Here is a 22,243-nt window from a genome sequence, read left to right on the forward strand (position 1 = left end):
CCAAGTCTAGACCAAACAGACTCCACCTCATTTGTCTGTTAGTCTCTGTTTGCATGTTCTTTCTCTCTTGCTCTCTCTCTCTCTCTCTCTCTCTCTCTCTCTAACCTCTTCTTGTTATTTTCTGTTTCTGTCTTGTCTTTGGCCGTGTAGATCCTTTCACGTCTACAGAGGCCGTTGACGACTCCATTCCAAACTTAAATCCTTTCCTTACAAAACCTGTTGTTGATCCTGTCCATCTGCCTGTTGTGTCTTCAGATGCTGTTAGTTTTTCCTCTAGGACACCCAGTCATGAAATGTTCGGTGGTAAACGGCTGTTCTTTTCTCTCATGTAGTGCACTGTTTGCTTTCTTTCGCCTGCTGCGTGCTAGTCTGTTTTCCCTGAAACTGAAATTAAATTTCATATACTAGTTAGTTAAATGGTATGTAAAAAAGTCTATTAAGCATTAAATGTTTTATATAGAATTACACAACAATATTTATTTAATGTAATATATATATATATATATATATATATATATATATATATATATATATATATATATATATTTATATATATATATATATATATTTATATATATATATATATATATATATATATATATATATATATATATATATATATATATATACACATACACACACACACACACACACACACACACACACACACACACACACACACACACACACACACACACACACACACACACACACACATAGTAACATTACATAAATATTGTTGTGTAATTCTAAAACATTTAATGTATATATAATATATTATATTTACTTAAACTATGGCATAGCCAAGTTGTGTGTGTGTGTGTGTATATATATATATATATGAGTAACATTAGGATTTTACTTTAAGGGCACTATTTTAACGATCTAAGCGCATGGTCTAAAGCGCACGGCACAAGCGCACTTAGGACGTGTCCGAATCCACTTTTGCTAGTTTATTAACAGTAAAAATGGTCGGCAGATGGTCTAAAAGGGTTGTCTCTATTCTCTTAATGAGTAATGGGTGTGTTTTGGTGTAACATGCAATAAACCAATCAAAGTCTCATCTACGGGACAAAGTGTACGTGCGTTGTTGACCCGCCTATAGGCGCACATTACTAAATCGCTCATTAGATAACAAAAAAATATATTGCTCCATAGACCAGGTTTCAGTTGGTCAATGGCACAGTCTATTTCAGTTGCCTCAAAATAGCAACGTGCCAACAATGCGCCCAAACACACCTCGTTTTCAGACCAGCACGCCCATGGGTGCAAATGCATTTGCTATTTAAACAACATGGCGCAGGACGTGATAAAGATAACTGTGTCGTGCTAAAACTAGCAAAAAACACTTGCTTCGCACCTGGCGCCGCATTGTGCCGGGTCTATGATAGGGCCCAATGACTTTATTACATGCTTTATTAATTGCTTTTTATTAATCGAAATATGAAAAAAAAAAAAAATGACAAAAAATGATTGCCATATGTACAATATTTTTCAATTCATTGCTATAACAACTGTAGTGACAAAAAAAAAAGTTCATTTCCATTAGTGGAAATTAATAAAAAAAATGGATCAAGTCAAGCGCATTGCATTGTAGGATACAGTGATTCTTGCAGTGTACTTGGGTTGTATACTGCAAATGTAGATCATACTAAATTATAATTTATAAAATTGTCATATGCAGTATATGCTGCAGAGGTGATAAGAGAAGTATGCTATTCTGAACACAGCTTAGGTTTTGAAAAACAGCCTGTGTGTGTTTGTTTGTGAATGTGTGTATGCCTTTCTATGGAAGTTTAGCTTCTGTGAGTTTGTTCTATGCTGAGGACATTATTTATTATGTTCTCGGAGCGAACAATAACATATTTGAGAGAGTGACAGACAGATGTTTTGTTGCCACTGTAAAGCGTGTTTGTGTTTGTACAGCTGTAATATGGGGACTTAGCTTTTATGGTCTAGTAATGCTGGTCTAATATGAATAAATGAGTGTGATCAAGAGTGAGAATGGCTGTTATCAAGTACAAATTAACTGCTTAAAAAATGCATGTGCCCTATTTGTGTTTGGTGGTCCTTTTTACCCACACTTAACCTCAGATAATTGCTTTTTATATGGTGATTTTTTTTTATTTTTATTATTTTTTTTTTTTCTGTATGGGTCTATATGATGGTCTCTGGACCACCTTACCCAAAAACCTGCTTGGTTGTGCTTTGCTGCCCTTTTCCTTTACCCTTTTCTATTTCTCCCATCCTTAGAGTGTTAAGTTTTAAAGTATTTCCCAAATGTCAATTTCATTTCTTGGTTCTCCAGATAATTACAATCCCTTTATTGATTCGAGCAGTTCGGTTGCGTCACCCGTCGAGCCCTCTGCTCGGATGGGCTGCTTCCTCTCAGGTACAGACGTCCCAGTGTGATTTATGTTTTCTGACCTCAGGAAACATAGTGACGTTTTTTCCCCGTGGTTTCCCCTCTGAGTGCTTTTTACCTCCCCCCAAAAAATGAACTACGGTTTTGTTTTATCTTCACCCTCTTTACTTAAATATAGAGTATGCAGGCTTTATATCATTTCTTTCCTGATATTATTTTTGCTTCTTTATTGCATATTCCTGTCTCACTTGACTAATTTTCCCATTTCTGGCTCTCCTGTGCTTTTATTCTGGGCCTGTCAGACTCGTTCTGCTCTCCGGCTGCCTACCCTAACACTCCTCTCTTCCACTCTGAGCCCTCCGCTGTAGCTGGACTATTCGGAGGTAGGTGTCGTCCCTCCAGCCTGTCTCTATCTTTCTGTGTCCTACAGCTGTCTCTTGTCCTTTTTTGTTCCATTCGCAGGTGGGCTTTTGTTGAGCTAGTAGGAACAGGTTGGAAGTTGATTCAGACATTCGGCTCACAGTTTCAGTTTGCAACGCGTTTTCAGCCTTTATAATGAATATAATTGTTTTTAACAGGGTTGCCATTTTAATAGTTTATCTTAATTTAGTCCAATTAATTATCTATTGGAATAGTTGAAAATAACAATTAATCAGTATAATTGTATGTAAATTCCAAAAAGGAATTTTCCTATCATTTTTCGCAGATGATAGTATTTTTCACATATTTGTTAATATTTAGAATAATTTTTTTAATTTTAATTTTATTTTTATTCATTTTATTTGCCTTTGCCTTTTTTATTATTATTTCTATTTTGCTTTAATTTATTTTTAATTTCACTTTTAATGATTTTTAGTACTTTAATTTAATTTCAACTTTAATTTGGTTTCAATTAGTTGGCAGGGCAACATTTATAATTTTGTTTCTCATCTAATGTTTATATTTTATTTTGCATATTTAATGTAATTAGTCTAACTATCACAATTTATTAAATTAAATACTAAAAAAAATAGGAAATTTAGGATAATATAAAATCTAGTGACTTTCCCTATTTTTATTTATTTATTTTATTAGTCATTTTACCTCAAATAGCTCATACTCATTTAGGATAGTAGTTGAAACTTTACAGGTACAATGAAGAAGGGGAATAAATGAGGAGCTTTTATCTGACAGGATAGGTTGGCATGATGAAGTTGATGCTGTTGTTGGTTGAAGTTAAATAGCTGCTTTTTTGTTGTTGCTACAATCATGTTGTGGGCTTAACCCAGTCAAACAGCTGACATTTTTTGGAAGTCTCTCGACTACAACAGAAATGATTCATTTAAATTAATGATGGCAATTATGCATTACACATGAACTGGAAGAAAACATTAACCACTGTTTAAAATGACTTTTTCTGGCATTTTTCCAGCCATAACGTGTAGGTGAACCAGCCTGTGGTGTGTGTTTTTTAGGTCTGACCTTGTTTCCTCTAACACAGGGTTCTCTGCACTTCCCGCTGCCCAGCCTCCCAGTTCGACAGGCCTTAATGTCGACTTTGACTCTGTGTTCGGCAATAAGTCGGCCGCCAACAGCACAGACTCGACTGGTAAGAGATGCTAACCCAGTTGCTGTGACTCACTCATTGCTTTTCTCTCCACATGATGCTTCACATCCATCTTACTGCTGAAAGCCAATGTGTTTTGGGGGCCCAGAGCCTTTATGGAGTAGATCTTTGGACCATGCTTCAACTAGCTGTGTGATATTTTTCATAAGAAAAGGGATCACAATGTGATTAAGCACTTGATCTCTTTTGCGTCATGTTCTCAATACTGCATGTTTGGAACTTGCTTTTCAAACACACATCTTATTACACTGCACTGACAAAATCCCACATTAGGCTTCTCATAAAACAGCCTTGTAGCATTAATTTGCTTGAAATCAGGAGATCAGTTGGAGCAGTGGTTAGCACTCTAAAACATTGAGCCTTGAGGCTCATATTGACAACTCAGGTTTGAATCCAGCTCACAACACATAATAAAAAATGACTAAAACCAATCAATGTTAAATTAAAAACTCACTTAATACACATTCTTGGTCTTTTCAAGCATGTTATTTTAAACGGAACAAAATAATATGGTACATTACAGAAGTTGACTTGAATTTAGCTTAAATTTCTAAGCATTTCTTTTATTGTGAATCTGTGTCGTGTCAAAATAAGACCACCATTAAGTTACACAGTCATGTTTTGGGATGTTCCTTATCCTGTCCTCTTTTTCTCCTCTCACTGTGTGGTTTGATCTGTTTGGGCCGCTGGCTTTGCATGGCACTGCATGTCTGGGTGAGTTGACTTCACAAGATTTTACCCACATTCTTTCACTTTCAGTCCTGCAACATTTGCTCTGAGGCCAGCTGCCTCTTGCTCCACCCAACCTAATTGTGCTTTTTGTGTTTGTGTGTGTTGTCTGTGTCTTTTATCCCTCTCCCATTCCCTCTCCTCTGTTTGTTTAAGATGATATTTTAGGTGGCCTCCTGAAACCCACAGTGGCCTCTCCCAACCAGGGCCTGACGCCCAGCGCCCAAGCAGGCAAACTGGTTTCCGATGACTTGGATTCCTCCCTGGCCAACCTTGTGGGCAGTAAGTGTATTGTTTTTGTTACATCAAGTGAACTCTCTGTATTTGGGCTGCATGATTAATTGAAATAAAATTGGCTTGGTGCAATTATTGAATCGCAAAGACTGAAATTTAATTGAAAATATGCATGGCACACATGCAGATCATGATCCAGTTTTCAGTGTCTCAGAGCTGCTCGGTTTCTAGTATAGTAATCAAAATCCCCCCAAATCATGCAGCCATGTCTGTATTCTGGTGGTAATAATCAGGAACAGCAACTTTCATGTTATTTATTGATATAGGATTTTAAAAAGGTGAATTTAGCATTACGCAATGACTGGCATAGTCCTAACAAGTTTCTCTCTCTCTTTTTTTAATTATTTTTTTATAGATCTCGGTATTGGAAATGGAACAATGAAGAAGTATGAACATTTACGGTTCATCTCAATCTAAATTCATAGTGTTCTTCAAACTTTATCATGATTGTTTCTTCTGTTCCTTCTCAGTGACATCCACTGGATTCAACCCGGAGAGAAGAAGTTGACTGGAGGAACCAACTGGCAACCAAAGATGGCTCCGACCACAACATGGAACCCTGCCACTATGGTGAGGAAACAATATGTGCTTTCTCTTACTCCAATGAAACAAAACTCATGCTAGAAACAGCTGTCATAAACCAATAGACGGATAATAGTTGGAGATCCTCCACTGATTCTGAAACATGGGCTCTGTTCCAAACCCTGATGAGCTGCCTCGCTCTCTACATGGGGAGCTACCTTCTAAGACAGCATCATAAGTGACTCAATTGAAGCATTGTACAATAGCAAAATCTAATTTCATGTGACCAAAATGGCAGTCCAATGACTGGATGACGATGTATACAGACACAAAACGGCTAGCTAACATTTGTACTGTAGGTGTACAATGATCAATAGAGACTTCTGTCTCTTTAAACATTTGCTTAACAGGTTTTATTGTCATGTAATGGAACTTCGACTCATTGATGCATTTCATTTACTTCATCTAACTATGATAACGTTATTATCATTAACTGTGAATAACTTTGTTGGTGCTCTTGTGTTTGTTAAACAATTTCTGAATGGGTACAACTGTTGTACTTTTCCAAATTGGAAGTTGATTCTATATACTTTGAAGTTAGCATTTGGCTTAGCTAACAACTTGATACTTTACACAAATGTTGGATAAAATAGTATTTTACTTAGTAGTACTATTTTCTAGCATTACTTTTCAGGATACTTTTCATTATTTTCTCAGTGGGGTTGTCACAATGCATTCTGGCCTTATTTCGGAAATATATATGCAATTCTGCTTTCATTTTGACCAAATTGAGGTATCTTATAAAGCAACATTGCTGCCTACTTGTTGTCTAGGTTTCTAATGTTGCCATTAGCTTTTGGAACAGAGTTGTAATCCACCCTCAAAAACAGCTGGAATGTATTGTGTCTTGTCTGTGTTTACAATGTGTTTGTGTGAGCTTACAATGTGAGATGTTAGTGTGTTGTATGCCCTCTAATTTTGTTTGTTGCGTTGTGTAACTGTTCTCGTCCGGGGGATAAACAGAACGGCATGCTTTTCCCACAATACGTAAGTCGAATTGTTGAGTTGAACGTTTCTCTGAAACGCATGAGATTATTAACCCCACCGCACCGCCTTTGCTTTGGTCACAGTTTATGACCTGTGTGTGTGTTTGAGTGACCAAAATTGCACAGAAACCCATGAGCTGATCTAACAAAATGTTATCTTGGCATGGCTGACAGCTTTCTTCCTCTTTTACCATTTCCTCATCGGTTTCATTTGTTTATCGCCATCAGCAAACAACTGTAGTCATTTTGGCGTGAATCAATGGGTTAGTGTTTCCAGTGCAGGGTTTACTGGACATTGTGCAAAGTCCAATACAAGGTACGCCCAACTGTTTGATTCAGATCAATAACGTGCCTTGGTAAACGTTCTTATGGAAACACTTCCACCAGAGATTTTTTTATTTTTTTTTAAACAGGACATTGATGGATTTATAAGTACATCAGCATGATTTAGTCCCATTAAATCCTGCAGAGTTAAATGTTTCTCCTAAGAATGCAGTACAGCTGAACTGTTTGCTTACCCTAGTCTAGATACAAGTTTACATTTCCATGTTTACATTGTACCGTTTTGTATCTTAATGAGATTCCACAACTCTGCCAGCATATTTACCTTCCACCATCTTGAGATTCATTTCAATTTGTTCTGATTCGGTGTGATATACACAAGGTTTAGTTGATAGATTCACAACAGTGTTCAGAGAATTTGTAAAACTTTGGGGATCTTTAAGAATTTTTTTTCTTTCCCAAAACAAGCAAGCTCACTAAGGCTGCGTTTATTTAATCAAACGCATAGTAAAACCATAATATTCTAAAATATCATTACAATTTAAAACCGTTTAATATACATTTAAAGGTGCATTGCGCAAGTCTCTGAGTTTTTGCAGAACTATGCCCCCTCTGGCGACAAGCGAAACTGCAACACTGCAACGGAACGCGTATGACGTCACGCCCAGTCTCAAATTCCGACCCGAATCCCTCTTATTTATTTTACTGTACAGGATTATAGAGGCAATCGCAGTGATCAGAGAAGGGCTCATTCAGCCCATCAGGCAATTGTTTAAGCATGTATGGGTTAGAAAAACGGGTATTTTTAACATGAAATGTTGCGCAATGCACCTTTAAAATGTAATTTATTGATTATTACAAAGCTGATTTTTATTTTTTTTTTAGCCATAACACATTACTTTTTAGTTTTCATCGTCTCATGATCCTTCAGAAATCATTCTAATATGCAGATTTAGTGCTCAAGAAACATTTCTTATCAATGTTGAAAATGATTGTGATGTTTGAGGACATATACACTTTTTTTCAGGATTCCTTAATAGAAAGTTTAAAAGAACAGCGCTTATTTGAAAAATATTTTTGTAACAATGTATTAGTTTTTACTGTCACTTTTGTTGAATTTAAAGGGAAAATTAGCATGAACAATGAAATATGTCAATTAATTTAATATCTTATTACTTTAATCCATCGCAGCTTCGTAAAGGGTTTTATGACATCAAAACAATCTCCTCTGCTTTTTCAGAAGTTGTCATAGTTCATGGGTAAATTACCCTGTGTCCGTTAAAATGTTTATTTAACAATTTATTGGTCATTTGGTCACCGTCATTGAATTCAGGAGGCCGTTCAGAGGAGTGAAGCACCAGAGGAAATAATAGTGTGTCTGTGGCTACCGAAGGCCTTCTTGAGAATCTCACAGCTCCTTCACAAAGAGCTTCTCTCTTCCACCAGAGCTCTGCACCTGCAACTAATCACTCTGCCTTCAAAGAGGTCACACACACACACACACACACACACACACACACACACACACACACACACACACACACACACTTTTTCTCGCTCTTCCTCTTTATCTCCTTGCCTATATTCCTGTTTTGATGCTCTGTGTGTAAAGACATCTTGAATGTTTCCCAGATGTGAGCGACTCTCCATGAAGAGAGAAAGCTAAAATACTGAAGTAAAATACATTTTGAAAAGAGCATTCTGTTAGTCCACTTGCACAAAGTTGCCTTTGTTCACCGAGCGCCGTGTGTAAACGTGGAGACTGAGATGGCGTGTCTGGGGCAGTTGTGTTCTCATGGCTGCACGAGTGGAAATTTCTCACTTAAGGTGTTCAGAAGAATCGCTCTTTCATGCTAAAAAAAAAAAGTTTCACCTGTGGTATTTCTGTTCTAACATCGAATGTGTCCTCCTAGGCTCCCTCAGTCATGGCCTTCCCTGCCACGACGCCCACAGGAATGATGGGATACACAATGGTGAGTAGAAATTACTGCATTACTCACTCCATCAGTGTCAGAAGTATTATCTTTTCTACTCCTGTGTGTTCGGAGACTGCAGTGATGCTGTCAGTGTAGTGTGGGTGTGCAGAACACGATAAAGGGCTCTCTAGAGCTCCAAGCACCTCTTCATTGAGTGCAGGTCAACGATACAGAGACCTGTATCTTTTTTTTTCTCTCTGTGTTTTATTCATCATGTTTGCGGGTTTTTCTGCATTGCTTTCTCCTCCATGAGCCCTTAGCTTTAAGAAAAAAAAATGGGCGTCATTTGATGTTCTTGAAAAACACTTTTTTTCCCCAGTGTAAGACTGGATGGTCTGGTGTTTGTTTACTTATTTATTAAGCATGAGTGGGAACCAATGTTATAATTCTGGTGTAGCTTCTTATTTTATTCATAATTATACATTAAGTTTTATTTTTAATAAAACAATTTAATTAATTATGTTTTAAATTATCATTAAATTGTATTAAATAATTTAAGTATGAAAAAGATCCTGATGTAGCACCTAATAATTATATCAATAATAATTGATTTGTAATTTTATTTTTAATAAAAAATATTTATTATAATAATTGTTGTTGTTTTTATTGTTAATAATAAAAATAAACTCTATTCTATTTTATTTTATTGTAAATTATAATAAAATTGAATGCATTCATTTTATTATTATTATTTGCATTTAAATCCACATGGACATGAAGGTTCTATCTATAATCAACACTGAGTTTTCCTTTCCTCTCCTCTTTTAGAGTTTTACATTATACTCGATAATAGAGGTTGAGTAAGCCATACAGGTAAAGCAGCGCAGGCCGTGGTTAATGGTTAAAAGAGAGGCACTTTTCAATAACAACATCTGCACTTACATAACTGCTATTATGACTCATACATTTTAGATTCTCCAGTCCAAATCCTGTATTTACCTCAGTTTTTTTTGTTAAGAGTTAGAACTAATGTAGAAGAATATGAATTGCTCCAAAGACCCCCCAACCCCCACCCCTAAAAATGTGTTTCTGTGTGTAACTTTTCCTGTCTGCTGTGTTATGTAGCTCAGGTGGAGTTAAACAGTAACTTTAGTCTGATCCAATGAGAACATTGAGTTCAGACTGGCTCACATTCCTCTTTGCTGAGTTTCAGTACTGTCAAACACAATGTGAACAGAGAAACTCTAAACCATTGGCATTTAAAGTTCCAGACGCTAACACTGTCCCAAAAAGTCATGACAGGACATTGCTTTCTGTTTCATTTTTTTTTGTTTTATTTCCTTTCTAGACACCTCAAATGGGCTCCATGATGACCCAGCCTACCATGATGTACACGCAGCCTGTGATGCGGCCGGCCAATCCCTTTGGCCCAATCTCAGGGGCACAGGTATAACCGCACACATAATAAGGTTACAAATCAAATTTGGAAGCCTTAAGGTGTGGTCAGATTTACTGTTGAGTTGGTGAATTTTCGCAGACAAAATCCAGTCATTTCTAAAGGAATTCACACAATCTGGATTTCCCCACACAGATTTCAATCCCCAAGCAATTTCAAAGTTGCTTGGTTTGAAAGTGATTTCTGTGTGAGTTCTGCTTCCTCACTAGACTATAGATAACAGACAATTGATCTTTTTTGCCTGTGAAATTTCAGTAATGTGACCACACCTTAATCCAATCATTTTAGAGCACAGTAGTTATCCATAGGTCTCTGCAGTTTTTTGCATTTATCCAGCCCCATGATTCTTTTCGGAATAAAGCCATCAGGTCAACCCTGACCGATCATGCTCTATTTTAGAAGCCGCTCTAGAGCGCCAGAGGCTTTATTCAGAATGCGCTGTAGTTAGTTCACCCTCATGTGCCATCGCAGCGCTGTTCTGAATATTAAAGCTAGCATGGGTGGCCTTCACACATCTCTGGGGGAAGCATATGTATTCCACAATCACACCTAAATTTCAGCTCGAAATACATATGGTGCCCCCGCAACTCCTGCTTCATTTCTGTAGTAGTGTTAGCGCAGGAAATCAGTACCATCCCGCAACCTTGCAGAACGAGAAGGATTTTAGTCGCTTACAAACAGCCCTTTCTCTTTCTGAACCTCTCTTTTATTATCTAGCCTGTCTGGCTCTGAATTTTCCTCTTGTGTGTGTGTGTGTGTGTGTGTGTGTGGCTTTCCTCGGACCCCTTCAATCTATCTCGTTCTTTCTAAACTAGCTCTCTACAGCCTCTAGTCCTTCCAGTTCAAGTCCTCTCAGAGCTCCGGGACAGGACCCTTTTGCACAGCTGTCTTTGAAGGATTTCCTTTAGAGCGTCTTTAGGTACAACATGTCTGCTGTGTGTGTTCGGAGCTTCTTGCTTTGTTATTGTTTCTATTGTCAAAACTCTTACCCCTGTTTTTCTGTGTGCTGCAATACTAATGTTTTCTATATCCATAATTATGATGTGATTTGTAATAGTTCAGCTTGTTGAAATGATCTTCCTTAAAACGGAGGCATTTTTTACAGAGCTCTTGAAGTTCATTTACAAATCATGCATGATTTTATTCTGTTTCTCCCTGGGATTTAAAGAGGTCATATCATCCAGAATTAAAACTTTCAAGGTCGCAATGTAACGGAAGTAGCGACAGATATTTTCTTCAGCATTGTGACGTACATCCTAATGAAAAAAAACTAAAAAAATGTAGAGCGGGGACTTGGTTCTGTGCATCGGTTGTTGATTGGATCGAGGCAGATCTGAGTGTGAGCTTGCAGTTGATTGTAAGAAAGGGGCAGAGTAATTGATTGGTGAAGTCTGGCATACGTCACCAGAGAAACAAATATAATTTCAGTCCAGTCAAATCTTTTGTTGCACATTTCAGTGTGAATTTTCTAAATCTGTTGGAATGTGATGCAGGATTTGCAAAGTAGATATCTTGTTCAAGCTAATCAAGAAAGCTGTTCTCAACAGTTAACATTAAGCTAGTATGCTATGCTGTTAGCTTGCTAACCAAAGACTATTACACAAAGAGAAGGAAAAGTTTGTGTCAAGTTCTTTTTTATCTTTGGGGTGTTGCTATCAATTTATTGATTGCTGTTGCTCATTTTACATGCGGAGGGAGCGTGTCTTAAAGGCACAGCATTAAATCTCCTTAAAGGTAGGTAATTTTCAGAGAGGCTAGCAATGGGGAGCTAGCTTTGAAAGCATGAGATCCCACCCTCCCATCAAAGCGCTCTTCAAAGCCACGCCTCCTCCAAAACAAGACAATTACCTTGTCTCAAAGTACATAATAATGAACATAAACAACTTAAAGAGCACTGACTGTACCACCTGACACCAGATTCATTTTGGCGTTGATAGTGTTGCCTTTGAAACGCATGAATTCAAGTCACTAACAGATCCGAGTATAAGGTTTCAGAGGTTTCCATCTCTTTCAAATTACTGTAGTTATGTTGTGAACACATCATCTGCTGTTTTGTTTGTGGTGCTCGGTGACTGACATCTGTCGAACTCTGCATACCATGAAGTGTACAGTAGAAAAATCTGGCTGGGCATGTACAGTACATGCGTACTATGCTTATGATGAAATGTCGTTCACTGTACTCTATGCGTGAAAATTGGAGTATACTTTGGGCTTAAGAAAACATTGGTTATTTAATGCATTAGTAATGTTTTTTTTTCTCAAATAAAATTGGAAAAAATGATATGACCCCTTTAAATTATTCATTTTTCAAGGTTATCTTGAGTTGCAGCCTCATATACTCATCTCATCATTGATTTGTTGCTTTACTCGATGCATTTGCATATTCACTTCATTATGTGACTCTAAAATCAGAATATTCAGTCAGTCATCAAACAAACATCCAAACATATTGCCCTGGACAGTGTCATAATGGTTCTGTTATTATAATGTGTTATAAAATCAAATGTCAGATATACAGAAACAAGTCCTGAAATGTCTGTTGATGGCATCAGTAATATGTGTTTCTGATTCCAGATGCAGTTCATGTAGGTGAAGGAGGGTCGACGCTTCCCAAGGATGAATTATACGGCAAATCTCAAACCTTTAATCTCTCTCCAGTTGGATGTTCGGCACTTCAAGGAGAGTTCTGCCCCAGTACAAACCTGTACAGGAATCAGAGGGAGGGGTGGGAGGGGTATTATGGGATACGATGGGTGGGGTTGGGAGGGGCAAGACTTTGTTGCCCATATATGGAGGACACAGCGCGCTCATTTTGTAATTTGTCTAACGCGGTAACAGTTATTGTACCGATCTGCATCTGTAACGAAACACAAGGGTGTTGAACGAGTGCAAGAATGTGGTGGGTTTTCACAAACACAGCTTCACTTTTTTTCCATGGAATGGAGAACCGAGGGATCGGGATTTGGGTGAAGTTGTCTTTATCCGATCATCAAGCAAGCATTACCTGATTTAACCATCTCCAATTAGAAATTCTAACATCGGGTTCTATTATTTCTATTTTTTATGTTATGACATTTGCAGTAGACATTCCTTGTGTATTGTCTGTATTTATTTATGATTTACCCACTGAGGACTTTTTTCTTTTTCTTTTAAGCTCTTCCTTATGGGAGGTGTTTCGAATTATGTGTTCATATAGGTATGATTGGTTGTATAATTTGGATTTGCGTGACTGAATTATTCTATATATATATATATATATATATATATATATATATATATATATATATATATATATATATAATACACATATATAATATAAAAAAATGGGGGGAAATGGACACCTATAAACTGACTGATACAGCACTAAGTATTCTCAGAAGCAGTTGTATGTCTAGTGCAATTTCTTTGTTGCTCAAATGCTCACTGCCCTCCATTTGTAACAAACATAGGATAAAATATACAAATCATTATGCCACATAGTCAGTTCTGTGCCCCGGGTTGGGGGGGTTTCGTGAGGGAGCATTTAGCAAAGCACTACATTTGTGATTCAGCGGCATTGCATTTGGGGAAGATCTGTATTGCTTTCTGCTTGGCATGTCATTATTTTACATTTGACAGTTATATGGCTGCCTTTTCAACCTGAATGTGCAGAGTCGCCTTTGTTTTCGGGCCACCCAAAAGCAGTTTCGTGTGTGTTTGTGGGTGCGAGTGTGTAAATGTGAGTGAGAAACGCAGGTTGCTGTCGGTATTGGATGGGGTCGGTAGTGTCTAGCTGTAGGTCCTGTAGCGCGAAGAAAGGGGGCACTGTTGATCAGTGCTCAGTGTACATAAAACAGGCCCTGTCCAGTAGGAAAGTACACAAAGGGTGGTCCGAATATGAGGGCGATTCTATCCATTGATTTTGCATATTTACTGCATCATCCCTGCAGATTCTATTTTGTTTATATGACAACAACAAAAATGAAGCAGAATTTGGGTGATTTTCAAATAAAGTGCATCTTCCACAGAATTAAGTGCATCTTGTTGATCAGTTTTTTTTATGTAATGTTGTTGTTGGTGGTGGTGTGTGTGTGTGTGTGTGTATATATATATATATATATATATATATATATATATATATATATATATATATATATATATATATATAGTTTTTTGGAATCCCTGGAAATTATTTAACATTCTTGTATTTTAATTATTATCTAACAACTGCTGAATTTCAAAGGTGTTGTATACAGATACATCAGATTCTTCAGACTGTGAAGCTGACTGCTGAAACTTTCTATTGATGATCTTTGTTGTAATCGGCCACTTTGCAGTTTGCAACAGGTCAAAGGTCATCTCCTCGCTCACATCCACAGGGTTGTTCGGTGGTGGGTGCAGGGGGGATGCTTCACCGATCACGCACAACAGTCTCTGCCCCAGCAAGTCCAGATGCATCGCCCCCTAAACACAAACGCAGCAAGCTTAAAGCGGGTTTAAGTTTGGCTTCATTAACAAGGGCGGTGACTGTTCCCCATCCGTGCTCGTTTCATCTATATTCTAGCCCATGATGCCTGGAACTGGCAGTGGGAAAATCAGACACTGTGTTTCCACAGGCCTTATGTGCCACTGAGAGGGCCTATTTGTATTTTGCCGGATAATATCTGTCATAAACAGATCGGAGGTGGTGTTATTAGTCATGCATTCGTTACTAATCAAAAATGAATGACTGTATAGTGATGCCATCTTCACTCTTGCATGTGACTAGGTGGGGCGAACACAGCTAGCATTGTCTATGAATGTAGTACAATGAATTTACCGTGAAAGTAGTCTGACAACTGTACATCTCGCTGAGGTCAGGTGGGGTGGAAGGAGTTGTGCCATCACAGGCAGTAACATCTCTTTCCTGTTGAGCCTCTTCAGCTTTCTCTAACAGCTGGAGGGAATACGGGGGTCTGTTGACCAATGCTGGAATAAAATTGACATTATGAGTGATTGATAAATATTTGATGGCTAACGTCAATGTATAAAATAGGTGTGAGGCTGTTGGCTCTATAAACGTGCACTCAGAGGCCATTAAGTTTAAACTGCTGAGGACATGAAGTTTTGAGCGCTAATGAAAACATTGCTGCCCTGTAATGTATTGTGTATATAATGACATGACTTCCTCTACTTTGGGAGCATTTAGAGAGGGCTGAACAGTACCAGTATTCAGAGAGCTATACAAGTCTCCCAAACTGGTAATACTGGGCTGTGGTAGATTTAAAGTGTTGTACTTATATGATTACAATAAAAAGTCTTATTGCTTTGTTTAATTTTAGTTGGTCAAAGAAGAGTTTAGTGCTAATTAAATGGAGCTGGTCAGTTTGTAGTCTTGAATCTCAGAAGAAAATTGGTATTTCAGCATGTAGCATATTTCCTATGTTTTTTTTTTTTTTTAAATGGCGGTTATTGATTTGAACACCACTAACCACTCGGTGAGTTGCACAGTTTTGAAAACGAACGTTAAGGGTTGTTTTAAGGACATGTTTGTGCATGCCCGTAGCCAGCCACTATGAAGCGGTCAAAAGCGATTTTAAACGACTCAAAAAGTCGAGACAGGACCCATAGTCAACATTTCTGTGTCCACCACTCTAGTTCATCCAAAACAAACCAGAAAAGAGACTCAAAGTGCTAAATACCGGAATTATCCTTTAAAGGAACACGCTGACTTTTGGGGACTTTAGCTTATTTACCGTATCCCCCAGAGTTAGATAAGTCCATACATACCTTTTTCATCTCCGTGCGTGCCGTAAATCTGTCTGACGCACCCACCGCTAGCCTAGCTTAGCACAAAGACTGGAGGTAAACGGCTCCAGCTAGCATACTGCTCCCAATAAGTGACAAAATAATGCCAACATTTTCCTATTTACATGTTGTGATTTGTATAGTCACAGCGTGTACAAATAACAAGGTCACATGAGACACAGCCGCCATCTAACTGTATACATACTGGGAGCTATATTCTCAGAAGGCGAAGCACTGCTACTTGGGCGGAGTGATTTGCTCGCAGCACCTGAGAAGCCCCGTGGTAATGAGCAGAGAGTTTGCTCAGAGTTAGAGTAAATCACTCCGCAGAAGTAGCAGTGCTTCGGGAGTTAGTTATTGGGAGCAGTATGCTAACTGGAGCCGTTTACGTCCAGTCTTTGTGCTAAGCTAGGCTAGCGTCAGACAGTTACAGCACGCACAGAGATGAAAAGGTTATGTATTGACTTGTCTAACTCTGGGGGATTCAGTGAATAAGCTAAAGTCCCAAAAAGTCAGGGTGTTCCTTTAAAATATTTCTACATTCAAGATTACAAGCTTAAAAAATCAGGCAACTGTTGTAATCCTTTTATAGAATAATTTTTGTCCTCAAGTTACACCTCAGAATGGTTGTTAGGGTTTGAGACTGTTTTCCATTAGACAATCAGCATTGTCATGTCACATTTCTGTCTCCAAGCTAGAGTAACTATGCTGGTGATTGGCTCAAAACAATCTAATGGCACAACTGAGCTCCCTTAAACAAAGATAAAGGATAAACAAAGATTTCAAATCACATACTTCCAAGAGTCCGAACTACTGCCATTTAAATGAATGGGAATGCTAATGAGTGCTTTCTCCCCGATTCATACTTATGCAACTCTTCTTAACTGTTTTACTATTTCTACTCTGTTATGGCGCCATCTATTGGTTATAAAAAGGCAATGCTTCTTAGGTAAAAAGCACCAGGTGTTCAGTTAAGTATTGTTTTTTATTCTTAGACTGAACACTGCTATTATTAGCGATGTTTGGATTACCTGATGTTTCCTCAAGGCTTATTTTCATTATGTTCCTGTCCATACTATGGGTGTCATGGGACCCAACGCTAGCAGATTGCGCAAGAAATTCATCGTCTTGGCTGAGGGAAACAAGAGCACACTATGAATTCAAACTTTATGGTCCAGAAAAATCTCACAGCTTCAAAGTCAAACTCATACCTGATCAGAAAATCATCCATATGGTGTATTTGGAAAAGACTATTAACAAGTTCCAGATTTTCCTTTTCTAACTGCTGGACGGTGGATTCCAACACTGCGACACTGTTAATATATAGGGGAACCTGACATGGGAGATTAGCTGCACTTTATAATCTTTGCACGTACGATAGGATATATGTATGATAAAACCTAAATCTAGACCACACCTGTTTAATCAGCTGACTATTTTCTTTAACCAATGATTTACTGTTTATATCAAGGTTTCCAGCTGCTCTCTGAAACATAAAGAAACATACAGTTTCAGTACCTCAGAACATACATACTAGACAATGTGTCAGCAGACTGCAGTACCTTAAGGGCAAGATGATTTATATCCTTGATACTCTGTGCTTCCTTTTGCATGGTTTTTTCAACAGCTGCAGCCAGAGATCTCTGAAAATGTTCTGAATGTTTTTTTTAATTAAATTATTATTTGTGTTATATAATTTAAACAATGTTGTGGCCATATGCTTACATACATCTGCAAAACATTAAGAATTTCAAATAGATGAATCGTTTTTTTTAGTTCTGCCTTGAATAAGCTCTTTCACATAGCAGATGTTTATATAGTCCACAAACATTTTTATTCAATTTACACAAACCAGTTCAAAAGATACATACACTTGATTCTTAATACTGTGGTTTTTACTTGGAAGATCTATGACTGTTTTTATGCTTTGTGATAGTTCATAGATTTTTTTTTCAGTTTCACTGCGCAGGACATAAAAGGAACTCATAAACAACTATAACTAAATAAATAAATAAATATTTTGTTTTTATTATAAAATAATAAATAAAAGCCATGGATCATAATGACATACAGTATTATAACCATTTTTTAGCTGTTATTTGTCTTGTTGGTTAAATGCAGACATCTATTATGTGAAATAGTTTATTTAGGGCGGTAATAAATAATAATTATATAACTGTGCTGATTTTGCAAGATAACATAATAGATATTTGTGTTCTGATTGCTGTAAAGTTAAAAGAGAGGATGGAAAACGCACCTGATAACTCCTGGAAATTCATTTGTGTAGAGGCAATATGTTTTTCCAGTTTTTCTATCTTTTGATAGTCTTTAATGCTGCCCTCATTTTTGTACTGTAGCCTTTCCTGTCTGTCCGTCTGCAGTTCCTCCACTTGCACCCGCAGCCTTGCAAGCTTACAGCGTAGTTCTTTCACACAAATGCACACACGACAAATATAACACCGTGTAAACCATACAAGAAAAGGATCACTGAGGCACACAAATCTACCTTTATTACAATAATGTATAAAAGTAGCTAGTCAATACCAATACGTGCTGTGCGCTATATTTCAAGTGTTCTATAGCCATTGCTTTGTATGATGAACAGATCAGTCAGCGACTCGATAACCTGTTCAATATGTGAATAAATCAGATCGTGTTTATGAACTGGATCAACTGTTTCGCTGAGAAGATCCGACTCTTGATTGATTCATTCGTCGCTAGCTACTTCTGATGAACACATCAACACAAAGCTATCATATGGCTTTAAATGTGTGAGTTAAAAGCGTATAAATCATATTGAATTGTTTTTTCATTTTTATGGAATTTTGCATTTTGAAGCTTGAAATATGGGGACATTCTAAAAACATGGAAAACGCTCAACGTGGCAGTATGGAGCGAATTATGTGCCATAATTAAACAAACAAATCCAGCATTTTGCAAACAAACTCGATCTACTTCGCAAAGGAAAACTCGACTCGCAAACAAACTCGATCTGTTTTGCAATTCCTGATTGGTCTGATGACCTACCCCTAACCCCACCCCTAAACCTAACCGTCACTGGGAATCTGATGACCTACCCCTAACCCCGCCCCTAAACCTACCCGTCACTGGGGTTAAGACCAATCAGGGATGACTTCCCTATTGAATGTTCATGAGTCTTCCCCTACCATCCTGGGGGAAAAAATATCGCCTCCCGGGAGAAGCACTGATTTGAAACTTGCCTTTGCCAGAGCTGAGGAAAATGACCGGTGAACGGGTGTGTTTCTCTCTTAATTTATCTATAATTAACATTTTTGAGGTTTTGCAAAAGGTTTATTTTGGATTTCTCCTTCTGCAGTGAGGACCATCTCTGTTTGTTTGCGAGTCGAGTTTTCCTTTGCGAAGTAGATCGAGTTTGTTTAATTATGGCACATAATTCACTCCATACCATATGTACCGAATTAAGACATGATAAAACATTCAAATCAGTACACCTTATCAATGATGAATATACAGGCAAGGATGAGACCAGAATTTGAACGCAACGTTCTAAATTGCATGTTAAGCATTTAGCACGGGAAAAACTTAATGTGAAACTTTAGCGCGTATATATTCTGGGTTCATCTGCTTGCTAGCTTGTACATAGGAGCTGGAGGTATGTTTTATTAATAAATTTGGTATAAAAAAATAAATAAAAAAAACGTCTTTATACGCCTTAAAAACGTCTTTACAAAAACGCCAACCTTATATTAAAGTCACCATGAAAACCACAATTGACTATTCTTATTTTTTATATTGCATTATTTATTATTAATGATTTATTCATTCCTACACATTTTCTTTTCAACCATGTCCCCTCGTAATACTTTTTTTTATTATCAAAAATTACGCTTCTTTTAAAGCTCGAAAGACTACCCATAGGCCATAACTACTGAAAAGAAGGCCCAATACAATTTTTGTGTGTGTTCCACACGGTTCCACATAAGAAAGAAAGTAAGCTAACAGTTAAATGACGACAGACTACTATTCCCTCAAAACTTTGTGTCACTCGGGTACCTTCTAGTTGTTTCTCTTGCTCTTGTTTCAGCTCCTGGTTCTCTCGAGTCGCTTGTTTCACCAGCTCTTCATCTTCTTGCTGTCTTTGCTCCAGGTTCCTCTGCCGCTTCTTTATCTGTTTATTTAGTTCAAGCACGTGACGCGTCTTCTCTTCTCTCAGCTGCTCCTGCTGCAGATACGCGTGTTTGAATTTAGCCTTCCTCCTCTTCATCATCATCATCTTCACCAACATTAGGGTCACCACTTACCAGCTTTATCACGTTTTGCTTCTTATCTTCTAGTTGGCACATTTCATCCTTAGAATCTTGAATTTCTTTCTTTTTAACCTGAATTCTATTATAAATAAAGATAGACTATATTGTCATGAGAATAAAAACGCAAAGTAGCATAGATTAGGACAATATTGAGCACCGTACTAACTGGAACTGTATGAAGGCCTCTGCTAGAGATGTTGTATCTAATGTCTTGCTCATTTTCAGTTATACACAGGTTAGTTTACATCGTATCCTTGATATGAAAAACAAACAAAACAACATAATTTATTAAACCTTTAAACAGGCCGTAGTAAGATAATTTGTGGGTAAAAGAGCAATCTTACCTTTGTGCTGCGAGTGTTTTCTTTTTTATTCTACCTAGCCTATTTATTTCGACTTTCGACCTTTTCTGAAATGTTTGCACGTTGTTGTTATGGAAACTAACTGCCGCTGCGAAGTCGATCAGCAGGGGGCGACAATTATCGCCATTTCAATGTTGCAAACCGGTGCAGGGAGAACAAGAAAATCTTCACTGTTTATTAAACTTTTTTTTTCTTCATTTCCTGGACTTACTATCCAACCGTCTATGTGTCCAACAAATAGTGACATTTTTTTTAAAGCTCAATGTTCAACATTCCAGTTACCCCAGATCATGCACTGTGCTATTCATTTTGACTAAAAGTCAAAAGTCAATTAATTTGATTCTGAACCGTATGATGTTGCTGGATAAATTAAACACATTAAGCACATTTTGCAAACCCGTTTTAAAAAATGTGTCTGCTTTGTTTGTTTAATAAGCACATGCCTAGCCTACTCTACATCATAATATCAGAATGAATTATTTGATACGTGCATATGATAGCCTATATAAATATCTTTTTAATTTTAAAGGTGTAAATGCTGAAGTTTAGGGAGGTAAGAATAACGTTACTCACGTTCATTAAACACTGATTCACAGGGAGTGGAGAGACAGAAGGAGAGTTGTAGGCAGTTCCGCTATAGATTATGTTTAATTTTCATACATATAGCCTACTTAATACGTGTCTCGTTACATTATGCATAGGATGTTTTGTGCTGTCATCGAGAGGACATTTAATTACACAATGCATTTGGCACGTGCGTGTGATAGAATTAAAAGTTTATAAAAGTGACAGAACGTGACCACGCCTTTATGAGCGCCCACAGGGGATGTGTGTCAAAACTTAGTCAACCTCCTACCTAGACAGCATTTCTGGATATCGTTCGGAACTCACCACAAGTTAATCTACACAGCTTTTTTAGCCCTTACTAGGTGTTGACACAACCAGAGTGGAGGAGCCCACACACACCCACCGGTTGACATACATGCCTCACTTAAAGGCTGGAGACTTCGATGCTTTGTTCACATCAGCAAGTGTCTGGCAAATGGATTGTTACACTCCCCTGGTGCGGGTGTTTCAGATGTTACAGTAACAGTGTTGGAAAAATAACGCGGTCTAGCAGCCACTCAAGCAGGATTCAGGTAAACTTTCTCTTGTCATCTGTTTTATTTTGCCTTAATACTTACTGTTTTAACTTTTTAAGACTTTACCTTCAACTTAGTTTCCCTGCAGTGAGTTTGAAGTTTTGATGCATGCTGTGACAGGATGGGTTCTGTTCCAACAGGCGCTCATTACATTATGTTGTTTTCATGTCTGGAATTTTGTGTTTTTATCTCTGGAGCCATTCTGAACGTTTTCTCATTTCCTGCTTCCCTAATCTGTTAATGCGTGTAAAGCTATTTAGGAAAGAATGCAGAGTATTTATTTACATCCAGATCAAACAGTGATTAGTTACATGACCACTTCCACAATGGCCCTTGTGGTTATAGTCTCTGAATCAGTTTATTACATTTTCTTCCACAGGAAAGTATATTGAAACCTATTTTACTTTTTAAAAATACTGTTAAATATTTAAAATGTTAATATTTAAAGCATGTATTGGTTTAATATAT

At 37.5% G+C, this 22,243-nt stretch overlaps 2 protein-coding genes across 25 annotated transcripts in view; one reads left to right on the forward strand and one right to left on the reverse strand.

Moving 5' to 3' along the window:
* The window catches only part of picalma (phosphatidylinositol binding clathrin assembly protein a), a 40,785-nt gene extending 27,856 nt beyond the window's left edge, over window positions 1-12,929 (forward strand). For 6 of the 24 annotated variants that reach the window (XM_081354358.1, XM_081354375.1, XM_081354359.1 and 3 more), the window contains 12 exons: window positions 151-303; window positions 2,309-2,392; window positions 2,668-2,748; window positions 3,846-3,953; window positions 4,857-4,982; window positions 5,350-5,380; window positions 5,465-5,564; window positions 6,540-6,563; window positions 8,758-8,817; window positions 10,109-10,207; window positions 11,032-11,135; window positions 12,791-12,929. In XM_081354358.1, the coding sequence (XP_081210484.1) occupies window positions 151-303; window positions 2,309-2,392; window positions 2,668-2,748; window positions 3,846-3,953; window positions 4,857-4,982; window positions 5,350-5,380; window positions 5,465-5,564; window positions 6,540-6,563; window positions 8,758-8,817; window positions 10,109-10,207; window positions 11,032-11,124 (959 nt within the window). In that variant the 3' untranslated portion in view covers window positions 11,125-11,135; window positions 12,791-12,929. The remainder of the gene's footprint in view (window positions 1-150; window positions 304-2,308; window positions 2,393-2,667; window positions 2,749-3,845; window positions 3,954-4,856; window positions 4,983-5,349; window positions 5,381-5,464; window positions 5,565-6,539; window positions 6,564-8,757; window positions 8,818-10,108; window positions 10,208-11,031; window positions 11,136-12,790) is intronic. The other 18 variants (XM_081354377.1, XM_081354371.1, XM_081354374.1 and 15 more) reach the window with 11 other exon arrangements.
* A 1,461-nt stretch (window positions 12,930-14,390) lies between these two features.
* ccdc83 (coiled-coil domain containing 83) lies at window positions 14,391-20,235 on the reverse strand. Its single transcript, XM_081353725.1, has 8 exons — window positions 20,018-20,235; window positions 18,240-18,407; window positions 17,545-17,636; window positions 17,400-17,468; window positions 17,194-17,315; window positions 17,014-17,114; window positions 15,015-15,163; window positions 14,391-14,659 (listed from the first exon to the last, which is right to left on the reverse strand). Exons 1-8 carry the CDS (start codon window positions 20,232-20,234, stop codon window positions 14,405-14,407), a joined length of 1,173 nt encoding a protein of 390 aa, XP_081209851.1. The 5' UTR covers window position 20,235; the 3' UTR covers window positions 14,391-14,404.
* Window positions 20,236-22,243: the final 2,008 nt, after the last annotated feature.

This window comes from Scardinius erythrophthalmus, assembly GCF_964197995.2.
Source record: "Scardinius erythrophthalmus genome assembly, chromosome: 23".
NCBI lineage: Eukaryota > Metazoa > Chordata > Actinopteri > Cypriniformes > Leuciscidae > Scardinius > Scardinius erythrophthalmus.